Source organism: Setaria viridis, chromosome 6, assembly GCF_005286985.2.
Source record: "Setaria viridis chromosome 6, Setaria_viridis_v4.0, whole genome shotgun sequence".
NCBI lineage: Eukaryota > Viridiplantae > Streptophyta > Magnoliopsida > Poales > Poaceae > Setaria > Setaria viridis.
The window spans coordinates 11,885,000-11,908,978 of record NC_048268.2 but is presented as its reverse complement, the minus strand read 5'-3'; the positions used below and the strand labels follow the sequence as shown (position 1 = coordinate 11,908,978).

At 46.3% G+C, this 23,979-nt stretch overlaps 5 protein-coding genes across 6 annotated transcripts; 1 reads left to right on the top strand and 4 right to left on the bottom strand.

Annotated features, from left to right (window-relative positions):
- Window positions 1-236: 236 nt before the first annotated feature.
- Window positions 237-5,288, top strand: LOC117861158 (lysine-specific demethylase JMJ18). 2 transcript variants are annotated; one of them, XM_034744667.2, is made up of 8 exons: window positions 237-739; window positions 1,735-1,785; window positions 1,911-1,988; window positions 2,301-2,795; window positions 2,875-3,093; window positions 3,275-3,436; window positions 3,777-4,145; window positions 4,233-5,288. In XM_034744667.2, the coding sequence occupies exons 1-8, from the start codon at window positions 620-622 to the stop codon at window positions 5,052-5,054; spliced, it is 2,316 nt and encodes a 771-aa protein (XP_034600558.1). In that variant the 5' UTR covers window positions 237-619; the 3' UTR covers window positions 5,055-5,288. The 2 variants fall into 2 exon arrangements, with proteins under 2 accessions (XP_034600558.1, XP_034600557.1); XM_034744666.2 differs by having other exon boundaries at window positions 238-739; window positions 2,292-2,795.
- A 2,978-nt stretch (window positions 5,289-8,266) lies between these two features.
- On the bottom strand, window positions 8,267-10,797 carry LOC117861052 (uncharacterized). The gene has a single exon (XM_034744519.2). It carries the CDS (start codon window positions 10,756-10,758, stop codon window positions 8,470-8,472), a length of 2,289 nt encoding a protein of 762 aa, XP_034600410.1. The 5' UTR covers window positions 10,759-10,797; the 3' UTR covers window positions 8,267-8,469.
- A 3,560-nt stretch (window positions 10,798-14,357) lies between these two features.
- Window positions 14,358-14,774, bottom strand: LOC140223183 (uncharacterized). Its single transcript, XM_072294728.1, has one exon. The coding sequence runs from the start codon at window positions 14,772-14,774 to the stop codon at window positions 14,358-14,360; it is 417 nt and encodes a 138-aa protein (XP_072150829.1).
- Window positions 14,775-19,418: 4,644 nt separating this feature from the next.
- Window positions 19,419-21,055, bottom strand: LOC117861053 (uncharacterized). The gene is made up of 2 exons (XM_072294466.1): window positions 19,858-21,055; window positions 19,419-19,778 (listed from the first exon to the last, which is right to left on the bottom strand). Exons 1-2 carry the CDS (start codon window positions 20,745-20,747, stop codon window positions 19,697-19,699), a joined length of 972 nt encoding a protein of 323 aa, XP_072150567.1. The 5' UTR covers window positions 20,748-21,055; the 3' UTR covers window positions 19,419-19,696.
- A 150-nt stretch (window positions 21,056-21,205) lies between these two features.
- Window positions 21,206-23,480, bottom strand: LOC117861054 (uncharacterized). Its single transcript, XM_034744521.2, has 5 exons — window positions 23,136-23,480; window positions 22,798-23,015; window positions 21,909-22,037; window positions 21,638-21,769; window positions 21,206-21,545 (listed from the first exon to the last, which is right to left on the bottom strand). Exons 1-5 carry the CDS (start codon window positions 23,455-23,457, stop codon window positions 21,432-21,434), a joined length of 915 nt encoding a protein of 304 aa, XP_034600412.1. The 5' UTR covers window positions 23,458-23,480; the 3' UTR covers window positions 21,206-21,431.
- Window positions 23,481-23,979: the final 499 nt, after the last annotated feature.

The window sequence follows — 23,979 nt, the reverse complement described above, 5'->3', positions numbered from 1 at the left end:
AGGGGTAACCTGGGAAAAAGTGGAGAGGGGGACCACTTTTAACACATTTAGTAAGTTTTAACACCCCCACATGAAAAATATGTTAAACTTTAACACCTAACTTTTAACATAAGTGTTTGGATAAAAAAATATTAAAAGTGAGGTGTTAAACTCTAATACTTCAGAGCCTAAATTTATTATCGCACGGAAGATGTATACGAACCCCCAGCTCCACCCCGCCCCCTCCGCGATGACGTCGAAGGCGTACTATGCCTGGGCGCCAACGCCGCCTCGCTGCCAGCCGGCGCCCCCACCCCGTCATCCCCAACCTCCAGCCACCCGCCCGATCCTGTGCAGCGCCGCCGCATCTTTCATATCCCGCAATCCACGAACGAGCGAGCCAGCTTGCGAGTTTCACTCGGCGTCCAGCCCTAACCGCCTCCGTCCAGGCTGCCTAGACAGAGTCGGAGCCGAACACCGCATCGGGGCCCAACTACCAGCGACGTCCGACTACTGGGCCCGGGGTGCGCGGCACGTGCGACGAGGTCGTTACCCCCTCCCTCCCGTAATTAAAGTTAAAACCAAGGGCGAGGTCTTCTATTCCGCGGTAGCGTCGTCCCCCGCCCACCAAATCTCGCCCATGGTTTCCTCTTCCGTCTCCTCGGAGGAGGCCAGCCCCGCGCGGCGGCGCGAGAAGAGGCGAATGCTCTGCAGCGTGGCGGCCTCACCGGGTCCCGGAGCCACGGCTGCGGCCTCGCTGGTACGGTTCTTCTGCAGATACGCACGCAGATCAGGCATTGTTTGTACCGCGGATTCCTTTCTAGCTCCGCTTCCTTTGTTTTTTTATGTTATTTAAGGAACTATTCTCTATGAACAGCTGTGTATCAAGAAGCCTTTTTACTTGTGTGGTTTGGTAACTGGTATTGTGTTCCTGTTTCATTGATGAGAGAAAATTGCCCTGCTGCATGTGCTGTTTGTTTTCCTCCATGGAATTATGCGAGGCTGCTTGTTTTGGTACTGAATCCTGATTGTATTGGATGGCAAAACTTTGATTGGATCAATAGTGATGAAATGTGAATTTCTGGAGGGTGTTTGATGCAGTTTCTTTAGGGAGATGAGAATTGGGATTAGGATGGAATGACGTTTAGTTAGATCAGAGAATATGATCTAAAGAGGAGAAGTTTTGCGTGTTTGTCAATTACTAGGATTTTAATCAAGCCTAGATATTCAGATGCACAGATTGAGTCGCATATAATTCCAGACCAACAATGGATTCCAGTGATTTGCTTGAATTCGGAGAAAGGATCAATTCTTACCGCAACTTATTTTGTTAGTTTCTAGAGTTGATGAAGGAAACCTATCTAATCAAATAGTTTCTTGTTGCTCCTATTCTGCTTGGGGTTGCCATTGCACATCAGTGAATTATTTAGACCAAGATAGATAGGTCTATGAAAAATTGCAAATTGGTCATGGTTAACAGCTGTGAACTGATGATACCATTGGTGATTCAACAAGTTTATGAATTCATGCACATTGAGAGTTCAAATAAGTTTATGGACTCAAATGCAAGTTGAGACTATATTATTTGAACAAATTTATAATGTACGGCAACAGCTAGAGTTATCTATTTCTGGTCATTGAATCATCACGCATTATGTAAAAGTTTAGTTAGAAAGTTCTGCACACATTCTGAACTTAGTGGAATATTTTTCTGAGAAAGTTCACACTGGGATGGCTAACTTTTAGTTGTTTCAGGATCACTGCCCATCAAGAAGTTGCGAGGAAGGCTTTGACAGAGCTACAACTGTAAGACCGTGATATTCTTTAAATTATTTAGCTCAGATCTGTCATTTCCAACTCCCAACATTTATTTGATTATTATATGCCTAATTTATGCTGCTTTCTCTCTTTCTCTTCAATTTTGTGGATAGAAATGTGGAATCTGGCATCCAGGTGAATCACAGAGACCTGAAATTGATGATGCCCCTATCTTCACTCCAACTGAAGAGGTTTGTGGACATATTTCTGCTACAAACTGTGCATCGGGATATGCTTTATAATCTGTTATTTCTATTGATGATTTAGGTTTTGTGTGTTCGAACTTTCTGAAATTTAGAACACTAGTATGTTAAAACTATCAAGGTTGTACATATAGAAACTAGATAATGAAATGTTTTTTGCAAGAATTATTACTCTAAATTTGTTAATTCCAAGCAGAGTTAGAGAAAGTAATTCATATACGGAATGATAAAGAACCAATGGAAGGAGTAGTAACATTATAGTACCATTTGAATAATATTGTTTTCTCATAGGAATTTAAGGATGCAATCGGGTACATTGCTAGCATTCGTCCACAAGCAGAAAAATATGGAATATGTCGTATTATTCCACCATCTTCTTGGAGACCACCGTGCCCTCTGAAGGAGAAGAGTTTCTGGGAATCTACAGAGTTCAATACCCGAGTTCAACAGGTTGACAAGCTTCAAAACAGGGAGCCCATAAAGAAACAAACACAGCCTCGAATTCAGAGGAAAAGAAAGAGAAGAAAGAGACTTCGATTTGGGATGACCCACAGGCGTCCTAGTTCTAGGGTGGACTCTGAAGACAAGTTTGGCTTTCAATCTGGTTCTGATTTCACATTAGAGGAGTTTCAGAAATATGCGGATGACTACAAGCAGGAATATTTTGGAATGAAAGGGAGCGATGAAATTTCTCTTTCCGAAATTAAAAACCACAAAAAAATATGGGAACCATCAGTCGAGGAAATTGAGGGAGAATATTGGCGGATAGTCGTAGGGTCTACTGATGAAGTTGAGGTATGTTGGTATATTATACGTAGATTATGTTCTTATGTATTTATCAAATTTTTACTGATATCAAATTTCCTCTGCCTAGGTGGATTATGGTGCCGATTTGGACACTGCAACATTTGGTAGTGGGTTTGCTAAATTATCTTCAGATGCAAATAAGCAGGATCCATATAGTGCCTCTTGTTGGAACTTGAATAATCTACCACGGCTGCCTGGATCTGTTATCTCATTTGAAAACGAGGATATATCTGGTGTTGTAGTTCCATGGCTTTATGTAGGAATGTGCTTCTCTTCATTTTGCTGGGTATGATTCTTAGCTAATCTGTTTCCATATTGTGGTTGGACCACACAAATAGTTTTAGTCTGGGCATGCTGTTCAGTGCTCTGTATGGATTAGCTTGATATGGTGGTTGGTGTGTAAGTGATCTATGACATCTTTGTTCGTGGAGTATGTTCTCATATATCTTTTTATTACTTTCCTGCAGCATGTTGAAGACCATTTTCTCTATTCTCTGAATTACATGCATTTTGGTGAACCAAAAGTTTGGTATGGTGTTCCTGGTGGTGAAGCAGTAAAGCTGGAAGAATCTATGAGAAATAACTTACCGAAACTGTTTGAAGAACAGCCTGATCTACTTCATGAGCTGGTAACCATCTTTTCCTGTTATTTGATTTGCAGAACCCACTGACTAGTTCATGATGTTCTGACATAATAACGTAGTCGAATACTACTGAAGCTATTAATAAGCCTTAAAATTTAATGCAGTTCATTATGCCTTTTTGTTATGAGTGCCGTACTTGGTATTATTGCCTGTTGTTGATCATAAAAGTTTTAGGATTTTTTACTAGATTATGAGGGGAAAAATTTGTTGTTAGATATGGATTGTTGATCATATATTCTTGAATTGTTTGTCTGAGAAAGGTTTCCCTTTCTGTGCTAGAACTTCTTTATCTCATCCTGTTTCATTCTAAATTTTCTTGGAGCAGGTCACGCAGTTATCTCCATCTGTTCTAAAATCAGAAGGAGTTTCTGTTTATCGTGCTGTTCAGAAGCCAGGTGAATTCGTTCTGACACTACCACGAGCATACCATTCTGGATTCAACTCTGGTTTCAACTGTGCGGAGGCAGTAAATATTGCTCCTGTGGATTGGCTGCCCCATGGACAGTACGCTGTTGAGCTCTATAGAGAGCAGCATCGCAAGACATCAATATCACATGACAAGTTACTACTGAAGACTGCAAAAGAAGCTGTCAAACAACTATGGATGAACCTTTTCAATTGCAATATTGGTGAGGGGAAATACAGATGGCTGAACACATGTGGAAAAGATGGTGTCTTGACAAGTGCAGTTAAGGTAGTAGCTTGCATCTCGCTAATACTGGAACTTATTATCTGTTCTTAAAGAATTAACACGGTCTTAATTTGTATTTTTCTATTTTAGACAAGAGTTACAATGGAGGGTGCAGCAAGGGAGGTGAATGGTAATTTGAAAAGTAAGAAGATGGACAAGGATTATGATTCCACTGACCGGGAGTGCTTTTCATGCTTTTATGATCTCCACATGTCTGCTATCAGTTGCCAGTGCTCACCAAACCGCTTCGCTTGCTTAAACCATACAAACATTCTTTGCTCATGTGAAATGGAGAGGAAAATCGCATTCTTTCGATATAGCATGGATGAGCTTAATACTCTTGTAGCAGCTTTGGAGGGTGATCAGACTGCAGTGTGTCTTTGGGGACAGGACCACCTAGGTTTAGTTTGCCCATCTGGTAATGTGCAGAAGAGAAAGATGGACTCAGGTAAAAGCACAGAATTTTCAGGTTCAGCAATTGATGTCAATGTTGTTTCCGGATTTGGTGGCAGTCAAGATGGTTGCCGTGACCTTCAAAAGCTTGCTGGATTCCTCCAAGAGTATGGAATCCAGAATAATTATGTAGATCTCAATTCTAGAATAAAAGAAGAGCATGGCAAGGACAGGATGTTTACCGATCATGGGCTTCTACAGAATACTGATAGTCCATTTAGATTGACCTCTGAGTGCAGTTCATCATCGTCTTTGAATTGTTGTTCGTCCAATTTAATCACTCCTTCAAGAAATCAAGCCAGCAATTCTGACCTAACTTGGAACACTACTAAGAAACTATTTGGTGTTGACATTGGAAATTTGGCCAAACATTCTGACAGTCAGGTTAGTCAAATGGTAAAAGTTTCAAGCAGATCTGATGCGGCGTCTAGGCCAACATCAAGGCACCAGGTTCCGTAACAACCATTAGACTGAACTAGGGTCACCATTGATTTTGCATTCTTTAGACCTAGTCCTTTTAGATTTACATGATCCCAGTTCATTCTAGCAGATGGCAGGATGGTTCATTTATCCCCTAATTAGCCAGTTTCATGGTAACCAATATAGCAAGTTATTTGTTTCTTAGCAATAGTTCGTATGTACAAAATATTCATTGCTGGAGACCGGAAAGGGTAATGAAGAGAGGTTTTTCAATTGTATGGTGTTACCTGTAACAATTCTTGTGGAATAATTAGTCGTTTCTGCCAGGGTTTTGGGGCAGTTGCAACCTGCAAGCTGTCCTTCGTAACAGCAATGTCTATTAGTGAAGAAATAGTAAAGCTAAATCATTATCTTAGGGGCTGTTTGGCAATAGGGTGTTAAAATTTAACACCTGTCACATCGGAGGTTTGGATGCTAATTAGAAGTATTAAATATAGACTAATTACAAAACTAATTGTACAGATGGAGTGTAATTCGCAAGACGAATCTATTAAACCTAATTAGTCCATGATTTGACAATGTGGTGCTACAGTAACCATTTGCTAATGATGGATTAATTTAGCTTAATAGATTCGTCTCGCGAATTAGCACAGGATTCTGCAATTAGTTTTATAATTAGCTCATGTTTAGTTCTTCTAATTAGCATCCGAACATTTGATGTGATACTGTTAAAGTTTAACACCTCGTATCCAAACACCTTATTCTCGTGACCTTAACGTGAAGATTTGCAACTTTTGGGAACATCGTTTTTTGAGCAAAATGCAGACCCCTATGTCACTTATGTCAATCAACTTCGAAAATGGCCCATATATTTTTTTTAGTTCATTCAATGCACTATCGAGTCACCCTCTTAGTCCATGTTATTTAGGGCCTGTTGGGAACGAAGGAATCCAAAATACATGAGGGGAAAAATGCAGGAATAAAAAATTAGGATCTGTTTGGAATTGAAGGAATCCAAAACACATGAGAGGGGAAAAAATGCAGGACTAAAAAATGAGTGTAGTAGGAAAAAAAAGGATTGGAAAAACATAGGATTTTGTTGAAAGGGGTGTTTGGAACACAGAAATCAGATACATAGGAATTTTTAGTAGTAGCAAGAGAGATCTTTCATTCAAAACTAAGAAAATTTTATTTAATATGTTTTAAAGACTATTAAATTCATTTGAGCATTTTTTTCAAAACAGATGGCCCAGCATTTTTTTTATACAGATGGCCCAGCGTTGAGCTCTCCGATCCACTCGTTCTTCTCCAGAACCCCCTCAAAAAATAAAAAAAATAAAATAAACTCGTTCTTCTCCAGAAGTCCAGAGTCCAAACTCGAAAGGCACATCGACGACATCGTTATATTCCTAACCAGAAAAGGATAAAAAAGACGAAAAAGAGAAGACAACATAGTTTTCCAAGATCTGCTTTGCCCCTTCGTCGATCTCAATCCTGTGGAGTGAGGATGGCTTTTGGTGGGGGTGGATGGCAAGATTAGTGCTCCTGGTTTGCGGCGGCAACCACGGTAGCATGCGAGGAGGCGAGGAGCTCGACAACCTCGTCCAGCGACGGCCGCGGCGGCCGACGATGACTGGCGATCTCGAGCAACATCGGGGACAGGCCGGCGCCCACGAGACTGAGTCCTTTTTTTACCTCGTTGCTTTGTTTTTTTCTTACTCTAAATTGATTTTTTCGAGCAGTTGATGCTTCGTTTATCTCCCTCTCGCTCCGTTCTTCCGCGAAACCACAGCTCGGAGTGGATGATTTTTTTCCTGTGTTTTGTGAAGGCAACCGATCCTTTCCTCAAGATTAAGGACAAGTGTGGTTACGTGTACGTGAGCATCTGCATCCCTACTGTGTGATTCGTTAAAAAATGAAGAATGGTAGAGAAAAAAGGACACATGTGGAAGCTGGTACAATAATCAAAAAGTCATCTTGTTATTCAAATTTGACGAGACCCAAAACTTTTAAATTGAATACTCCGAATCCAAAGAGGCCATAACCAGAATCCAGATGTCAGCCCAGCTAAATAGCTAATACAGAGTATTACCAGCTTTTTTTTTTATTTTGCGAAACAGAGTAATACCAGCTTAACGTAGCTCTTGGCTCTGGCAACTCAGTGCTGGTGTAGAATTTAAACCGTCTGAACATGCTACGTTCAGCAGGAAACCACAGAGCACAAAGTTGTTGCTGAAAGTTGATGGTTCGGCAAGCGTTTGGAGTTGGGAACCCGTTGGTATCTCACCTGACATATGAACCAAGAGACATCAATTTTAAAATGCTTGAAGGAGTGGAACCAGATATATCATTCCAAGATAAGTCAAGAGACTCCAAAAATTTCAAATTACCAATGTCATTCCAAATGAGGTTTGTCGCCGTAATCGTTCGGCAACATAGTGGACTTCCATTGGAGAAGTGATGCAGCTTCTTGCTCGATCACTCTGGATATGGCTGTGCAAAGTGGCAGAAGAAATGAGGTGTACAAAGGATTTACCTGGGCTTTTGTCGAGAGACTCATGGCTTGGGAGGCTTCTCGGAGTGATGGCTGGGTCTGATCGACCTTGGTACCGACGACAGCAGAATCTTACATGTATCTATCTGGTGGTTATCAGAACTCAGAATAATAATATCGTAGATTGCAGGAAACTGCTTGAGGGCTACATTTTTGACGTCTGAAGGTTTATTTATGACACATGTGACATGGTATTTACAAGTGTAACAGGCCAAAACACCCAACTCAAAGAGGTACTCAAAAGTGCATGAAGGAGCATGTGATTTTCTCTGTATGCGATGTTCCGCTTCCTCCAATTCTTGCACCCGAATGGTTTTGGAAGGTGACATGCAACCGGCAACCCCGATGGATTGGGCTGAAGATGGGGTTTCAGTGGAGGAATTCAACGTCAGTTTAGTTTGCTAATTTCTTCCAAATTTGGAGGTGGAATTAACCGCCTAATCCCGTAGGAGTTGGAACCCTGTTCTTTTGTTTTTTCCTCCAAAAGAACCCACGCTAATCTTTTACTGCTTCGATAAAAAGTATGATACAGCTCATTAAAACCTTTTATGTTGAGTTGGGATGCTGTTAGGTCCTGTTTTAAAACTGGTAGGCCTAGCTCAACGTCCACTTTCCTGCTAACATTTTGATGACAAAATCTAGGCTGCTAGTGCCAGCACCTGAGCTAGTAAACATTTCATTGGCATACCCAGATTACTTCACAACATCTAATATCACATAAACACATTCAGAGTTCTGTTTGCAACCGTAAGATTTGTTACAAAATAAGAACAATGCAGAAAAAAACACACAATGGAAAACTATTGTCTGTTATCCAAACTTGAACTGGATCCAAAACTTTCCAACGAAATCACCCGGTACAAACAAGCCGTAACTACTTTTTACCATGTCATACAGATATTAGACAATGAAAACCTTTTGTACAGCCCTATCTTGTATATGATCGATGCAGCGGAAGATAGCAACCCTCCAAGGCTCGAAGAGAAGCAGTGGTCCAGACCATAACCAGAATCCAAATGTCAGCCCAGCCAGTACAGAGTAATACCAGCTTAGCGCTTCAAGCTCTTGGCTTTGGCTGTTCGGTGCTGGTGTAGAATTTGAACCATCTGAACATGCTATGTTCAGTGGGAAACCACAGAGCCCCAAATTGTTGCTGTAAATTGATGGTTCGGCAAGTGTTTGAAGTTGAGAACCGGTTGGTATCTCACCTGAAAGCTTGTTGTTGGACAGATTTAGCGAATTAAGGGACATCAGTTTTGAGATGCTTGAAGGAATGGAGCCAGATAGTTCATTCCAAGATAAGTCGAGGGACTCCAGAATCTTCAAATTACCAATGTCTTTTGGAATACTGCTAGAGAGATGATTTCTTGAAAAATTTAGGAATCTGAGACCTTGAAGATTTGATAGCTCCAGAGGGATTTCACCAGAAAGGTAGTTGCTCGACAGATCGATGCCTGTCATAAGTGCAATGGTTCCTTCAAAGGTATGATACTGTCCCTTCCAGTTTATGTTTATTCGCTCTGTGTATGCATACCTGGCAAATTTACCCAGAACTTGATAGTTGACTTCCAGGGGTATGTTCAACTCTGCTTTTGGCTGCATCATGGCTGTTAGATTGGCCAAACTTCTTGGTATGGAACCTACGAAACTGTTGTCTGCTAGATCCAGTAGCTGGAGGGAAGAAAGATGTGACAGCTGCCAAGGAATATTCCCATGGAGCATATTTGATCGCAACCGGAGCACCCTTAGCAAGGGATTGCTCGCTCCTATCCATGAAGGAATTGTGCCAGAAAAATTGTTCTCACCAAGATCCAGAATAGTTAGCCTTCTGCATCTCTTGAGGACAAGTGCAAATTCTCCCATGAGATTGTTATTCGCCAGATGTACTGATTCTAGAAACAAACTGGATTTTGCTGAGGTTTGGATATTCCCAGAGAAGGCATTGCTCGACAAATCAATGAACTGTATCTTCTGCAAGCTCCACAGGCAGGGAGGAAGTTCTCCATACAGCTGGTTGTTTGATAGGTCCAGGATTTCCAAAGAAGCTTGCTGACAAAATGCCAGAGGAAATTCCCCTGTGAATCTATTGTTTTCCAAGGATATGGCATGCAATTTACTGATGCTGAGGTATGGTACCATTCCAGACAACCTGTTGCTACTAAGATCCAGGTATTGGAGACTTTGGAGAGAGGACATGGCTTCCGGCACCTCACCCTCCAGCTGGTTGGTATCAAGGTCAAGGGCTTCCAGTGCTGCCAAATTGGAGATTTCTGGTGGTATTCTCCCTGAAAGGTTGTTAACGAATAGACCCAAAAGCACAAGTCTTGACAGGTTCCCGACCGTATGCGGAATCGGTCCGGTCAGGGAATTCCATGCCAAGATCAGAAATTGCAAGTTTTTCAGTTTCCCGATCTCCACTGGGATTTGGCCGGATAAGCTGTTGCGGTAGAGAAGCAAGGACTGTAGCTTGGTTGCATTGCTGATATCTGGAGGGATGCCACCCATCAGGAAATTGCTCTGCACGTGAAATTCTGTGATCTCTGGCCATTCCATGAACAACTCTGGGGGAATTTTCCCAGTGAGCTTGTTTTTTGACACGTCGAATGCGCGCATCTCTTGCATACCGGAGATTGACCGTGGTATTGGCCCATGCAATCCATTGGATGACAGGTTGAGGTGCTTCATCCTTGGCGTCGCCCTTGCCAGGGTGTCTGGTATCACCCCGGACAAGCTGTTATGTGACAGGTCAAGGTATGCCAAGCCGGTGACGTTTGCGGGGATGGGGATGTGCCCACTGATGTTGTTCCTGCGGAGGTCAAGCTTGGTGAGAGCCGGTAATGCGGCGAAGTTCAACGCGGTGAGCGTGCCATGGATGCCAGCGCCGGGAAGGCTGAGCTCGGTAACACAGCCAGCTGCATCGCGAAGGATGCCATGCCAGGAACATGTGGGCCTGCCAGGAGACCATGAGAGCAGAGGGGATGACGGATAATCACCGCCGCCATTGGCCGGCGACAAGGTGGACTTCCACCGGAGAAGTGAGCCTGCTTCTTGCTCGATCGCACTGGATGTGGATGCGCAGGGTAGCAGAAGAAAGAAGGCGTGCAGGAAACTTGCCTGGGTTCTTGTCCAGCGAGCCATTTCTGGGTAAGCAATGGCTGGATCGGCTCTGAGGGTGGGTGACTGAACCATGATGCCAGCCTGAATCTGCGTGCGGTGCAGTAGATGCAACAAATTAAATTCATTTGCAACTGTTTGTGACGGATAGTCAAGGCACGTGAGAGCATTTTAGGCCGGTGTTCCCACAACGATCTTGACACTTCCTTGTTAGGGGGAACCACCTGGCCTTTGTGATGAGGCTTAAGACGTGACTTAATTTTTTGAGAAAGACATAACTTTAATTTCCCCTTCTCTTAGAAGCAAGTGAAAAGAGAGTAAAAGCTGTGTGAGGTGGAAAGCTTTCCAGCAGCAACCTACTCCCTCGTCCCACAAAGACTGTTTGTTTAGAAAATTTTAGACAAGATAGTTTATTGTTTTAGAAAATTTTAGACAAGATAGTTGCAATGTTAAAGTACTCATAATAGCTCTTGTTAATCAGATGGATTACCGAGTAGAATTAATTATGCATGCACGCTTGCAGTAATTGTCAGACCCATTAGTCTTCCTTATTTAGTGAGTCTGGCTCGTACATCGATGGTGGAAGTAAATGATTGATTCGTTAATTTTTTTTTAAAGAAACAGGAGGGGCTAGCCCTACTGAAATATATTAAAAAGAAGGTCTGAAAAGGTTACAAAGCAAGCAACACCAAAACAGAAACAAGTGAAATAGAATAAACAAATTACAAGAAGGAAAATCAGAGGGAGTGGATCCAATCTAAGCATTCTTGACTTAAAACAGAGTTCATCCTGTGTGAGGCTACCAACGAGAGCTCAGATAGAAATTTAGATCGAGTTCCTGGAATCAACGGATCCACATTGTTAAATGTCCGGTCGTTCCTTGTAGTCCAAATACTCCAAGACATGAGGATGATGATTTCCATGAAGAAGGAGGTGTTCAAATGTCTTCTAATCTGATTGAAGATATGAACTGACGATCTTGTGGATACAAAGGAAATCCCAATCGAATTCCAACAAGCTTTTGCAAAATTGCATCTTAGAAAGAGATGTGCCGCCGTCTCCCTTTTTTGGCGGATGCACATTTCGCAGACGTCGGAATCCAAATGCATCCCCCTTCTCTGTAGAACATCTTTTGTGTTTAGCCTGTCTATAATCAGAAGCTAGAAGAATACTTTGTGCTTTTTCTGACATTTCGATTTCCATAGCCAGATGGATTGGGTGTGTTTCCCTTTGTCCTGTTAAGGCCTTGTATGCTTTACTGACCGAGAAGGTTGAGGATCCCCAGACATAAGACCAAATATCAGTATCATTCTGAGAGACTATATTATGCATAAATTCCTGGAGCATAAGAAATTCCGAATGAGCTTCTGTGGATAAAGGCAAGTGAAACAACAAACTGAGATCTGTCGTGCTTATCGCTTTGTGATACGAGATGTTTTTGTTCCGAGCAAAAGAAAGGAGGTGGGGAAGCTCAGATGGCAGGAAGTGATCATTCCATGAGTCTTGCCAAAGCAGAACAGTGCTTCCATCCACAACCCGAGCAGATGCAAATCCTTTGTATTTATGTAACAACTTGACGATATCCTTCCACCAGAAGGAGCCCTTGTTCTGGACACCCGGAAGGGTACCATTGCTGTACAATTTATCCCATATCAAGTGTACCCAAGGCAGATCAACCTTGGAGAAAAATTTGTGTAAGAACTTTAATAAAAGAGCCTCATTCTGTGTAATTATGTTGAGCACCCCTAATCTCCCTTGACTTTTGGGCAAGCATACTAAAGGTCAAGCTGCTTTGGATGGTTTGGCAGATGTTAGATCTGAGCCTCTCCAGAGGCAATGTTTTCGGAATTTATCAATCTGATGGATAAATCCTTTAAGTATTATGAGGACCTTTGTTGGATGGTTTGAAAGTTATATAAATACTTTTTGTGGGATAAGTTTTGGAGGTTAAACGAACACTCTTTTTATGACGGAGGGAGTATTGAGCACTTCTACGTGAGGAGTTAAAAAACAGCCATTCCTCCACTTGAATTGTCCAATGGAAATGTGTATATATTAATTTAGCAGGAAGTAGAACAGGTTGCAGCTCCTTAATCCTTTTTTTTGGGAGATAAAGGACCTGGCAGGTTTTACTGTACAGTACATTTTCAGTGGTAGGCAGTTCAGACTTCATAATTTTCAGCCTGTACCATTTTCTATCACGACCTAGGGTAGTGAGCGTATGGGGTAGCTATGGGAGGTTGCCGGCCGCTGAGTTGCTGGCTTCTTGCCCGTGTTGCTCGGGGGAAGGTTGCATGGGCGACAATGGCAGCAGGGATGAGGAAGACAGAGAATAGGAGATGAGATAATAGATTGGTTTAAGTTTATCTATTCCTCCTCTGCGGCCTCTATAAATAGGCCGGATTATAATTAGAGATAGAGTCCTGTAATGACTCAAACATCCATATCTCAACTAATTGCTCAACCAAAACTCAACTAATAGATATCCAATGCAAAAAGGACTTTGCTAGCCGCCTACTGACGCCGCCTCCTCTGATAAGTAATCCCGACCATAATATCTCTCCCCTCCTTTGGAAAGAGCTCATCCTCGAGTTTGAAGGCGGGATACCTGTGCTTGAATGTCTCCACATCCTCCCAGGTGGCCTCACTGGCAGGCAAGCCTAAGACCTGCCACTGGCCACGAGCAAGGCGACTTCGGATGACAGCAGACGGCGTGGGCAGCACCCGGCCGTTGAGCATTGGAGGCAGCGGCGGTGCAGCACTTGGAGCCTGACCATGGAATGGCTTGAGCACACCAACATGGAAGACGTTGTGAATACGAGCCCCTGTTGGAAGCTGAAGCTTGTACGCGACATCGCCGATGCGTTCCAGCACTTGATACGACCCATAGAAGCGTGGAGCCAACTTCCCTTTAGTGTGTTCTGGCAGGGATGCTACTGGCCGGTGTAGAAGTTTTACCCAAACCCAGTCGCCCACGCCAAACGCCATGGCAGTGTGCTTGGCGTCATAGTAGAGCTTGGCATGTTCTTGAGCCTGCAGATGACGTTCCCGAGCTACCTGAAGGAACTCATCTCTGTCCAGCAACATCTGATCGATAGCTGGCGCACGAGCGTCCCTCTTGTCATAAGCAACCATTGAAGGAGGATCCTGGCCATACACCAGCTTGAATGGCGTGGTGTGCAACGCGGAGTGATAGGCCGTGTTGAAGCAATATTCTACCCACGGTAACCAACGAAGCCACTGCTTGGGCTGGTCGCCGGTGAGACACCGGAGATACATCACGATCACCTTGTTGGCCGCCTCAGATTGTTCGTCGCTCTGGGGTGAAAAGCGGATGTCATATGGAGCTTTGGCCCGGAGAGGCGGAATAATTGAGGCCACACAGTGCTGGTGGAAACCGGGTCGCGGTCACTAACGATGGACGCTGGTAGACCGTGAAGCCGCTCCACCTCGTCGAAGAAGGCCCGGGCCACTGAAGTGGCGGTGTAGGGGTGCCCGAGTGGGATGAAGTGCGTCGCTTTGGACAGGCGGTCCACCACCACGAGGATCACGGTCTTGTTGTTGACGCACGGCAGGCCCTCCACGAAATCCATGGAGATGTCACTCCAAATCAGCGATGGGACAGGGAGCGGCTGCAAGAGGCCCGACGGATGCAGGTGACTAGTCTTGTTTCGCTAGCAGGTGGAGCAGTCACGGACAAAGCCTTGCACCAAGGCCTTGTCGCCTGGGATGTGGAAGTCTGCCCGGAGGCGATGGAAGGGTGCGTTGGGTCCCCTCATGTGCGACATCATGGGCCTGAGACAGGAGCTAAGGAATGAGCGGCGCTGCTCCGGCACGAACACGCGACGCATCTTCAGGACGAGGCCATCCTTTATTGCCCATTGCGACCCCTTGCGCCCAGCCTCCACTTCCTGGCGCAGGTGCTGGTAGTCTGGCATGCCGCCCAGCTGCCGACGGAGCTCTTCCCATAGGTGGAACGTGGGCGAGGACAGAGCCATGGCCTCGGCAGCGGCAGCCTCGCGCTGTGACAACGTGTCCACCACGACATTAGTGCTGCCCGGCTTGTATTCCACGGTGAAGTCGAAGCCCATGAGCTTGCTGATCCACCAGTGCTAGGGAATTGTGGACAACCGCTGATCAAGCAAGAACTTCAAGCTGTAGTGATCTGTCTTGATGATAAAGGACCGGCCCCAGAGGTAGGGCCTCCAATGCTTGACCGCCTAGGCTAGCGCGATAAGTTCCCGCTCGTAGGCTGCCAGCCCTGCGTGCCGAGGGGCCATAGCCCGGCTGAAGAAAGCGACAGGACTGCCTCCCTGATGCAGGACACCGCCCATCCTGGATCCTGACGCGTCACACTCCACCATGAACGGTCGTGAAAAATCAGGGAGCTGGAGGACGGGCGCCGTGGACAAGGCATGCTTGAGGGCCTGAAATGAGTTGTTTGCCGCGTCAGACCAGACAAATCCATCCTTCGTGAGTAAGCCATGTGCGGCGCAGCCAGGCTACCATATCCTTGGATGAAGCGTCGGTAGTACCCGGCGAGCCCGAGGAAACCACGGAGTGCCAGCACCGAGCCCGGGCGCAGCCAGTTCACCACGGCTTCGATCTTCTGGCTGTCCATAGCCACCCCGTCCGCGGACACCACATGGCCCAGGTAGGATACATTGGGCACCCCGAACTCGCACTTGGACCGCTTGAGACGAAGGCCGTGCTGGCGAAGCATGTCAAGGACGAGACAAACGTGTCGCAGATGGCCCGCCCAGGTCTTGCTGTAGATTAGGATATCATCAAAGAAAACAAGCACGAATTGGCGGAGATACTTGCCGAGGATGTCGTTCATGAGAGCTTGGAAGGTGGCTGGGGTATTGCACAAGCCAAACAGCATCACCAGGAACTCGTAGTGGCCTGGATGCGTCCGGAACGCCATCTTTGCAATGTCACTGGCGTGCATGCGTACCTGGTGGTACCCGGAGCGGAGGTCCAGCTTGGTAAAGAATCGCGCGCCGTGGAGTTCATCCAGGAGCTCCTCTACCACCGGGATGGGGAACTTGGCCTTGATGGTGATGGCGTTGAGGGCGTGGTAGTCGACGCAGAACCGCCATGAGCCGTCATGTTTCTTGACGAGGAGGACCGGCGAGGAGAATGTCGACGTGCTCAGGCGGATGATGCCTTGGCGGAGCATCTCTGCACACTGCCGTTCCAACTCATCCTTCTGCAGTTGGGGGTAACGATATGGTCGTACGGCGACGGGTCGGGCAGCAGGCTGCAGGTGGATGCGATGGTCGTGGAAGCGTGCTGGAGGGAGTCCCATGGGCTCGGTGAAGAGACTAGCAAAATCCTCCAGTAGATGCTGCAGCAGGGAGTCCGCCTGGAGCTGGTGGCATGAAGGCGCTTTGCGGCCCCGCTCGTCGAGCCACGTCACGCGGCGACTATTGAGGCAACATGTCAGGGAGAGCGTCGAAAAGTCCCAGAGGATGAGCCCCAACGTACGCAACCATTACGTCCCAAGGATGACGTCGTAGCCGCCGAGAGCGAGGGAGAAGCATTCCACTTGGAACGGCTCCGCCCCTACCTGAATGTCCAGGGCGGTGCAGACGCCAGTGCAGGGCAGCCTGTCGCCGTTGGCGACGACGACGTTGAGGCCAGACCGCACCGGCTGTAATGCAACGCCCAGCCGGTGCGCCACATCGTCCCGGATGAAGTTGTGGGAAGAGCCGGAGTCCACGAGAGCCAGGAGTTCCTGGTCGTGGATGCGAATGAGGAGGCGCACAGTGTCCGCCGCCGTCACTCCTGCCACCGCGTAGAGCGAGATGTGTGGCTCGTCGTCGGCCACCTCGCCGCCCCCGTCCACGAAGTCGTCCAGCTCCGAGTCGTCGTACTCGATGAAGAACAGGTGGGCGCACTTGTGGCCGTAGGCGAATTTTTCATCGCAGTTGAAGCAGAGGCCTTGCCGACGGCGCTCCACCATCTCTCCGGGCGTCAGGCGACGAACTGGGTGCGGCATGGGAGACTCCAAAGGTGTCGAACCCACAGGCGCTGAAGACGGACTTGAGCTTGCAGCTGGGAACGGAGGGGGCCGTGTCGAGCGCGCCAAGCCGGAGCGGCTGGAGGCGTGGAAGCGGACCTTCTTCTCATAAGCCCGGGCGAGGCTGCAGTCATGCTCTAGATCACGGGGCCGTGCAGCTCCACGTCCACGCGAATGTCGTCGATAAGCCCGGACGTGAACATCTGTTGCTCCTGGCGGTCTGTCAACGGATCCGCACGGCTGAGGAGCGTGAGGAACTTGCTCTGGTAGTCTGCAACAGATCCAGTCTGGCGCAAGTGTCGAAGTTCCCCCAGTGGATTGCTGCGGATTGATGGCCCGAAGCGCACATTACAGAGGTCCCGGAACTCCTCCCATGGCGGCACGCCGCGGCTGCGCTCCAGATGGGCATACCAATGGTACGCGTCGCCGTCAAGGTGGAAGGTGGCCAACCACATCTTGTGTTGAGGTTCTGTCCGCTGAGCCCGGAAGTACTGCTCGCAGCGATTGAGCCAAGGCAGTAGATCATCCTTCCCATCATAGCGCCGGAAATCGAGCTTGAAGTATCAAGGCACCATGCCATCTGTTGGAGCACTGGTATTGGTCGAAGAAGAGCCGAAGAGCCGAGGAGAAGGGAGCTCATCAATGTGCCGCTTGGGCAGGAGGTCGGAGCCATGCTGCAGGGAGCCGTCGCGTGGCAGGATGCCCTTGCCAGCGAGTGCGGGGCGCGCGCTCTCAGGTGGAGCTGTCGGGCCAGCAGGCTTGAGAGTCGCAGCCCCGGATTCTAGGGACACTGAATCGGACGCAATCGTCCGGGTCTCCAACTGAGCGATACGGTCCAAGAGGACCTGCACGGAGGAGGCGAGTTTGTCGACACTTGTTGCCAGCTTGGAGCTGCGATCTTCGGAGTCCTGGCGCAGGAGCTTGATGGCGTCGCCCTGGGCAGCCAGGAGCTTCTTCACCTCATCAAGATCAGCCGGAGTGCCCATGGATGCAGACCCAGATCCTGATACCAAGTTGTCACGACCCTGGGGTAGTGAGCGTATAGGGTAGCTATGGGAGGTTGCCAGCTGGTGAGTTGTTGGCTTCTTGGCTGGGGGGAAGGTCGCCTGGGCGACGATGGCAGCAGGGATGAGGAAGACAGAGAATAGGAGATGAGATAATAGATTGGTTTAAGCTTATCTATTCCTCCTCTGTGGCCTCTATAAATAGGCCGGATTACAATTAGAGATAGAATCCTATAATAACTCAAACACCCATATCTCAACTAATTGCACAACCAAAACTCAACTAATAGCTATCCAATGCAAAAAGGACTCTGCTAGCCGCCTACTGACGCCTCCTTCTTTGATAAGTAATCCCGACCATAACATTTTCAATATCCTGCCAGGTGTCCCAATAGCTGGGTACGAGCAAGGTCAAAGTTTTAAACTAATCAGGATGTCATCAAGGACCCAGAGTCTGAGTTACAGACTTACAGAGCACCCTGGTAAGTTTCAATATACTTCTTTTGTGCAATATGTCAATAAGTCCATCTTAAGGTAACTAAATTGCAGTTTCATATTGTAGGGATTGTTTAATGCGAAAAATACCCAAGGTAGTAAGGAGAAGGCCCTGTTCTGTCTAAGACTGGTAGGCTTAGGTCAGGCCGTTCTCATCCATTTTCATGCTTAGGAGTTTCATATTAAATCTAGGCTACTGCTGGTGGCACACACTGCCTTGTAAATATTTGATTTGTAAATCAGAACTACTACACTAGAGCTAATGTCAAGTTATTACAAACCAGAGTTCTATTTAAAGTAAAACCATAACATAGGTTACAGTTGAATAACATCAGCAAAGAAAAAAAAAAGAGCATACATGGGAACTACTACATTATACGGGGTATTTCATTGGAAGTTCTGTTGTTATTCAAATCTTAACTGGATTCAAAACTCTCCAATGGGATACTCCCAATCCAGACAGGACCTATCTATTTTTGTGATTTACCACGTTATACAGATGCCGAAATTCCATTTTTGCAGCCTTCTCTTGTATATGATCGATGTGGTGGAAGATGACAACCCTCCAAGGCTTGAAGAGAAGCAGAAGTCCAGACCATAACCAGAATCCAAATGCCAGCCCAGTTAGTATGGAGTAATAGCAGTTTAGAACTTCAATCTCATGGCTGTGTGCACTAAGTGCTGCTGTAGGGTTTGAATCATTTGAGCACGATATGTTTAGTGGGAAACCATATAGCCCAAAGTTGTTGCTGTAAATTGATGGCTCCGCCAGTGTTTGGAGTTGGGAACCCGTTGGTATCTTACCTGATAGATGATTGTTGGACAGATTTAGCGAATCAAGAGACATCAATTGTGAGATGCTTGAAGGAATGGAGCCAGAGAGTTCATTTCAAGATAAGTCAAGGGACTCCAAAATCATCAAGTTACCAATGTCTTTAGGAATACCACCAGATAGATGATTTCTTGACAAGTTTAGAAATCTGAGACCTTCAAGATTTGCCAGCTCTGGAGGAATTTCACCAGAGAGAGAGTTGCTCGACAAATCAATACCTGTCATAAGCACTATGGCACCTTCAAAAGTATGATATTGCCTCTTCCAATTTATGTTGATTCACTCAATGTACACATAGAAAACAAGTTGATGTGAAATTAGATAGCTGATTTGCAGTGGTATGTTGAAATCCGATTTTGGTTGCATCATGGATGTTAGATTGGAGAGACTTCTTGGAATGGAACCTACCAAACTGTTTCCTGATAGATCCAGCAGCTGGAGGAAAGAGAGCTGTGATAGCTGCCAAGGAATACTCCCATGGAGCTTATTCGACTGTAACCGGAGCACCCTTAGCAGGGGGATTGCTAACTCCTATCCATGAAGGAAATGTATCAGAAAACTTGTTCTCACCAAGATCCAGAATCAGTAACCTTCTGCATCTCTTGAGGACAAGTGAAAATCCTCCAACGAGACTATTGTTCGCCAGATGCACTGATTCTAGGGACAAATAATTCGAGTCCTTCGACATTTGGACATTCCCAGAGAAAGTGTTGCTTGACAAGTCCATGAACAGCAGATCCTGCAAGTTCCAAAGGCACTGGGTTAGTTCTCCAGACAGTTGGTTGTTTGACAGGTCCGAGATTTGAAGAGAAGCTTACTGACAAAATGCAATAGGAAATTCTCCAGTGAAGCTATTGTCTGCTAAGGACGTGCCAACCAGCTTTGTAATGTTGAGGTATGGTATTACACCAGATAAATTATTGTTGCTAAGAACAAGGAATCGGAGACTTTGGAGAGAAGAGATAGTTGCAGGCACCTCACCCTCCAGCTGGTTGATGCCAAGGTCAAGGGCTTCCAATGCTGTCAAATTGGTGATTCCTAGAGGTATTTTTCCAATGAGGTTGTTGTATGGAAAACCTAGAAACACAAGACTCGTTAGGTTTCCGACCGAATGTGGAATCGGTCCAGTCAGGGAATTCCATGCCAACATGATACGCCGCAAGCTTGTGAGCCTTCCAATCTCCACCGGGATTCGGCCAGACAGGCTCTTGCGGTACAGAAACAAGGATTCTAGCTTGGTCGCGTGGCTGATCCCCGGAGGGATGCTTCCAGCAAGGGAATTGTTCTGCGCATGGAATATTGTTATCTCTGGCCAATTCATGAACAGCTCTAGAGGAATTACCCCAGTGAGCTTGTTCCTTGACACATCAAACATGCGCACCTCTCGCATGTCAGACAGCGACCATGGTATCGGCACATGCAATTCATTGGAGGACAGATTGAAGTACCTCAGCCCTCGCATCATCGATGACAGGGTATCTGGTATCACACCAGACAAGCTGTTCTGTGACAGGTCAAGGTACACCAAGTTGGTGGTGTTAGCCAGGATGGTACCTGTGATGTTGTTCCCGCGGAGGTTGAGCCTGGTGAGCGCTGGTAAGGCAGGCAAGTCGAACGCACCAAGGGTGCCACTGAGGCCAGCGCCATGGAGGCTGATCTCAGTGACATGTCCAGCGGAGTCACATGTGAGACCAAGCCAGGAGCACATCGGCTTGGCAGGCAACCATGAGAGCAGAGGAGATGGTGGCTGCTCACCACCGTTGGCCAGGACCAAGGTGGATTTCCACCGGAGTAGCGACCCTGCTTCTGATCGATCACACTAGATGTGCAGACTAGCAGAAGGAGGTCTGCAGGAGACTTGCCTGGATTTTTCTCCGAGTCATGGCTTGTTTCTGGGAGTGCTCAGTGATGGCTGGATCTTCTCTGACAGTGGATGAAGTAAGATGCCACTTTAAATCAGCATGTTGTGCAGTATGAATTGACAAATTCAATGGAAACTACTAGAGGCTGTCTAGGCACGTTAGGCGATCTTGACATTTTCTTTTCATATGAAAGAGCCACCCAGCCTCTGTGGTAATGTTGTGGCTATCATAATTCAGAATAACCTTCTTCATCAGTTTAACCTTAACATACTGATGACAGAAAAACTTATATGCATCTTGTGGCTATCATAATTCAGAATAATTGCATTGGCCATCACAACAGCGTAGTTTAGTGCTAAATTTTTACACACAAAGGTTTTATTTATGACACAGGTGACATGGAAGTTACAAGTGTAACAGGAGAAAACACCCAATTCAAAAGTAACTGAAGGTGCATGCAATTCTCTATATAGATAGCAGTATAGCACCTACTGTCCTGTGGATCTGTGCCTCATGTACATGACTACTTTTTATATGACCTTAATCTCCTTTAGCCAAGCTGTGTGGAGTGGGCAAGGATCTGGCTTTCCTGCTGCAAGTGCCTTCTCGGTGAGAGAGTAAAACCAACCATTCCTCCATTTGAACTGCCTCATTGAAATGTGTTTATATTAATTTAGTTGGAAGTAGAATAGGATGCAGGTTAACTGTTCAATAGATAGTCAGTGGTAGTACTTGCCTCTTTCACAGCAGTAGGGAAGTGTGCCACAGCTCTTGAGTATGCACAGAGCCGCTCTTCTATACCTTCATCAAATGTAAGCCCCCTCTCTGCAGCTGCAGCAGACGCTAATTCAGCAATCAGGCTCGCAACCTGCCAAGAAAAAAGCACAAATGAATTTCTCTTACAAGAAAGAATCTTGCTTGCCGGTCCTAACTGAACAAAAGTAACCAAACAACAATAGCCCTAATAAGTAACCAAACAACAATAGCCCTAATAAGAGAGAAAGAACCTCAGCTCGGTAGTCTTTTTCCACCACACCGACAGTAGCCCCTGGATGCCGAGCACCAACAAGCATGAAAGCTGAAATCCATATCAACTTCTCTAGCATTTGCTTCTGAAAGGCTTCCTTTTCAAGCACCTTATGAGTAGGTTGCAACAGAACTATTACAAATGATTATACTTCAATGCTTGAAAATGCACAAAGTACAAGGACCATCACATGAGAGGACAAGGAGAAAGAACATCAATAGACAAGCACGACAACAGTATGTAACTAATATTTAGCCTCTCATCTAAGAAGTTAACTTTGGTGCCAAACGGTAGCTCTCTGAGATCGCTGATTATGTTGATTTTCATAAGTCTCGCCCAGAAATGTATACTTCCATTTTCAAAGTTGTTTTCATTGGTACTCATTTTTTGTCTACAATTACAAACATTTAATCTTCCCAATTTCTATTCACACCTTAATAAAGTAGGAACTAAGAACAATCACTACAACAAGATATTAAGATGCCACAAAAATTATGCTCATATTACATCATCTTCCAGAGAAAAGCAAAAGGATCTCTTGCACAAATGTTGGACATGATGAAAATAAACAATGCACAAGATAGGGACCAAATCAAACCAGAAACAACGTTATGTTCTAATTTTTATCTGATGCCATTCAATATAAGGATGTCGTAGACCTTTTGCAGAAGTTGCAAGGCCTGAGCCTGACCAACCAATTCTTTTGAGTAAACATTCCATGTTGTTTGCACCTTAGTATTATTGAAAGATGTCATAGTACTTTTGGTGTGCAAAAATGTAGCAACTATGGTGAAGATGCAACTGATGGACGTGGGAATTTATCAACCAATGAAACGCAGAAGTTGTGAATCACATGCTGAGGAGCCCACCTTGCAGGTAAGTCCGCCATTTTGCAGGCGGGCTGCCACAGCAGGAGCCCAGCTGCCAAATGCAGCGGTAAGTCCGTCTGGATTGGTGTCAGTAATCCCATCGACTGGTGGCTCCCCGAGTTTGGACACGGCGAAGTAGGCCAAGACCTGGTTTGCATCCACTAGCCCCTTGCTCTCGAACCACGGATCCAGCATCCCATTCTGGAAAAACACCAAATCTGCTCCAATATTAGCCCAGAAATTTCCGCGATGCCGGCGCGCACGAACTCACTGCCACAGCAAGCACACGGGCAGAGGCAGACAAGCTGGGTGGGAGGAGTTAGGGGGCACGCACGTACCGCGCCAGCGCGACTTGGGGGTGGACTCGAGCACGGCGTCGAGGTCGTCGTTGCGCGTGCACACGAGTATCGGCCCGGGCGCGTCGTCGGGCACCTTCTCGCCGCGGCCGACGAGCACGTCCCTTCCCGGCGGGCCCATGGACAGCAGCGCCTGGCCCACGCGTCCTCCGCCGACCACCACGGCCGGCTGCACCGCCGTCGCCGCCATCGCCGCGGAAACCCTCGCGAGCCTGCGGACCGCCGTCCTTGAGGAGGAGGAGAGGAGGCGGCGGAGGGGAGGCGACGGCAGCGGGGTGACGGAGACGGCGGCTTTGAGGGCCATCTCGACGGGGAGTGGGTGGGGTGAGAGGGGGGAAGTGACGGCGTTTGGTTTAGCGAAGTGGGGTTAGAGCGGTAAACGGGAGCCACCCGATTCGGGTTGGGCTTATCTTGTCAGTTTGTGGTTGAGGTCTGATGGGCCGTACTGGGCCTGCGAGCCTGGAATGGGCTTTTCTCATATACTTAATTTGTGTGGTAGACAGATTTTTTATATATGGAATGGGATTTTGGCTTGAGATTCACCAAGACAAATTTGAAGTGTTCATGTCACGTAGAGAAAATTGCAGTCTAAAAAAAGTAGAGAAAATTGCACTTTCTTTCCATGTACTTTGAAGTGCCTCTTTGAATTGGGTGTCATGGCTTCCCAGACTTGCTTGAAAAATTTTAGAACCTATTTGTTTGAGCTTTGTGGCAATTTCTCAACGTGGCAAACCGAAAGTTCAAATAAACAACGAATTTGTTGTGTATTTTTAGGAAAGCTGGAAGCTCAAAAAAACTAAGTTTATATAGAAAGTTGAAAATCTCA

Bases quoted from the DNA above. Each gene is read 5' to 3' on its own strand.
- LOC117861054 (XM_034744521.2), bottom strand. From the start codon at position 23,457: ATGGCCCTCAAAGCCGCCGTCTCCGTCACCCCGCTGCCGTCGCCTCCC. The intron at 23,016-23,135 runs GTACGTGCGTGC...ATATTGGAGCAG, and splicing joins CCCCAAGTCGCGCTGGCGCG to ATTTGGTGTTTTTCCAGAAT. The intron at 22,038-22,797 runs GTGGGCTCCTCA...CCTACTCATAAG, and splicing joins ATGGCGGACTTACCTGCAAG to GTGCTTGAAAAGGAAGCCTT.
- LOC117861053 (XM_072294466.1), bottom strand. From the start codon at position 20,747: ATGTGCTCCTGGCTTGGTCTCACATGTGACTCCGCTGGACATGTCACT. The intron at 19,779-19,857 runs GTAAGCTTCTCT...TGGAACTTGCAG, and splicing joins TTTCCTATTGCATTTTGTCA to GATCTGCTGTTCATGGACTT.
- LOC140223183 (XM_072294728.1), bottom strand. From the start codon at position 14,774: ATGGGCTTCGACTTCACCGTGGAATACAAGCCGGGCAGCACTAATGTC.
- LOC117861052 (XM_034744519.2), bottom strand. From the start codon at position 10,758: ATGGTTCAGTCACCCACCCTCAGAGCCGATCCAGCCATTGCTTACCCA.
- LOC117861158 (XM_034744666.2), top strand. From the start codon at position 620: ATGGTTTCCTCTTCCGTCTCCTCGGAGGAGGCCAGCCCCGCGCGGCGG. The intron at 740-1,734 runs GTACGGTTCTTC...TAGTTGTTTCAG, and splicing joins CCACGGCTGCGGCCTCGCTG to GATCACTGCCCATCAAGAAG. The intron at 3,094-3,274 runs GTATGATTCTTA...ACTTTCCTGCAG, and splicing joins GCTTCTCTTCATTTTGCTGG to CATGTTGAAGACCATTTTCT.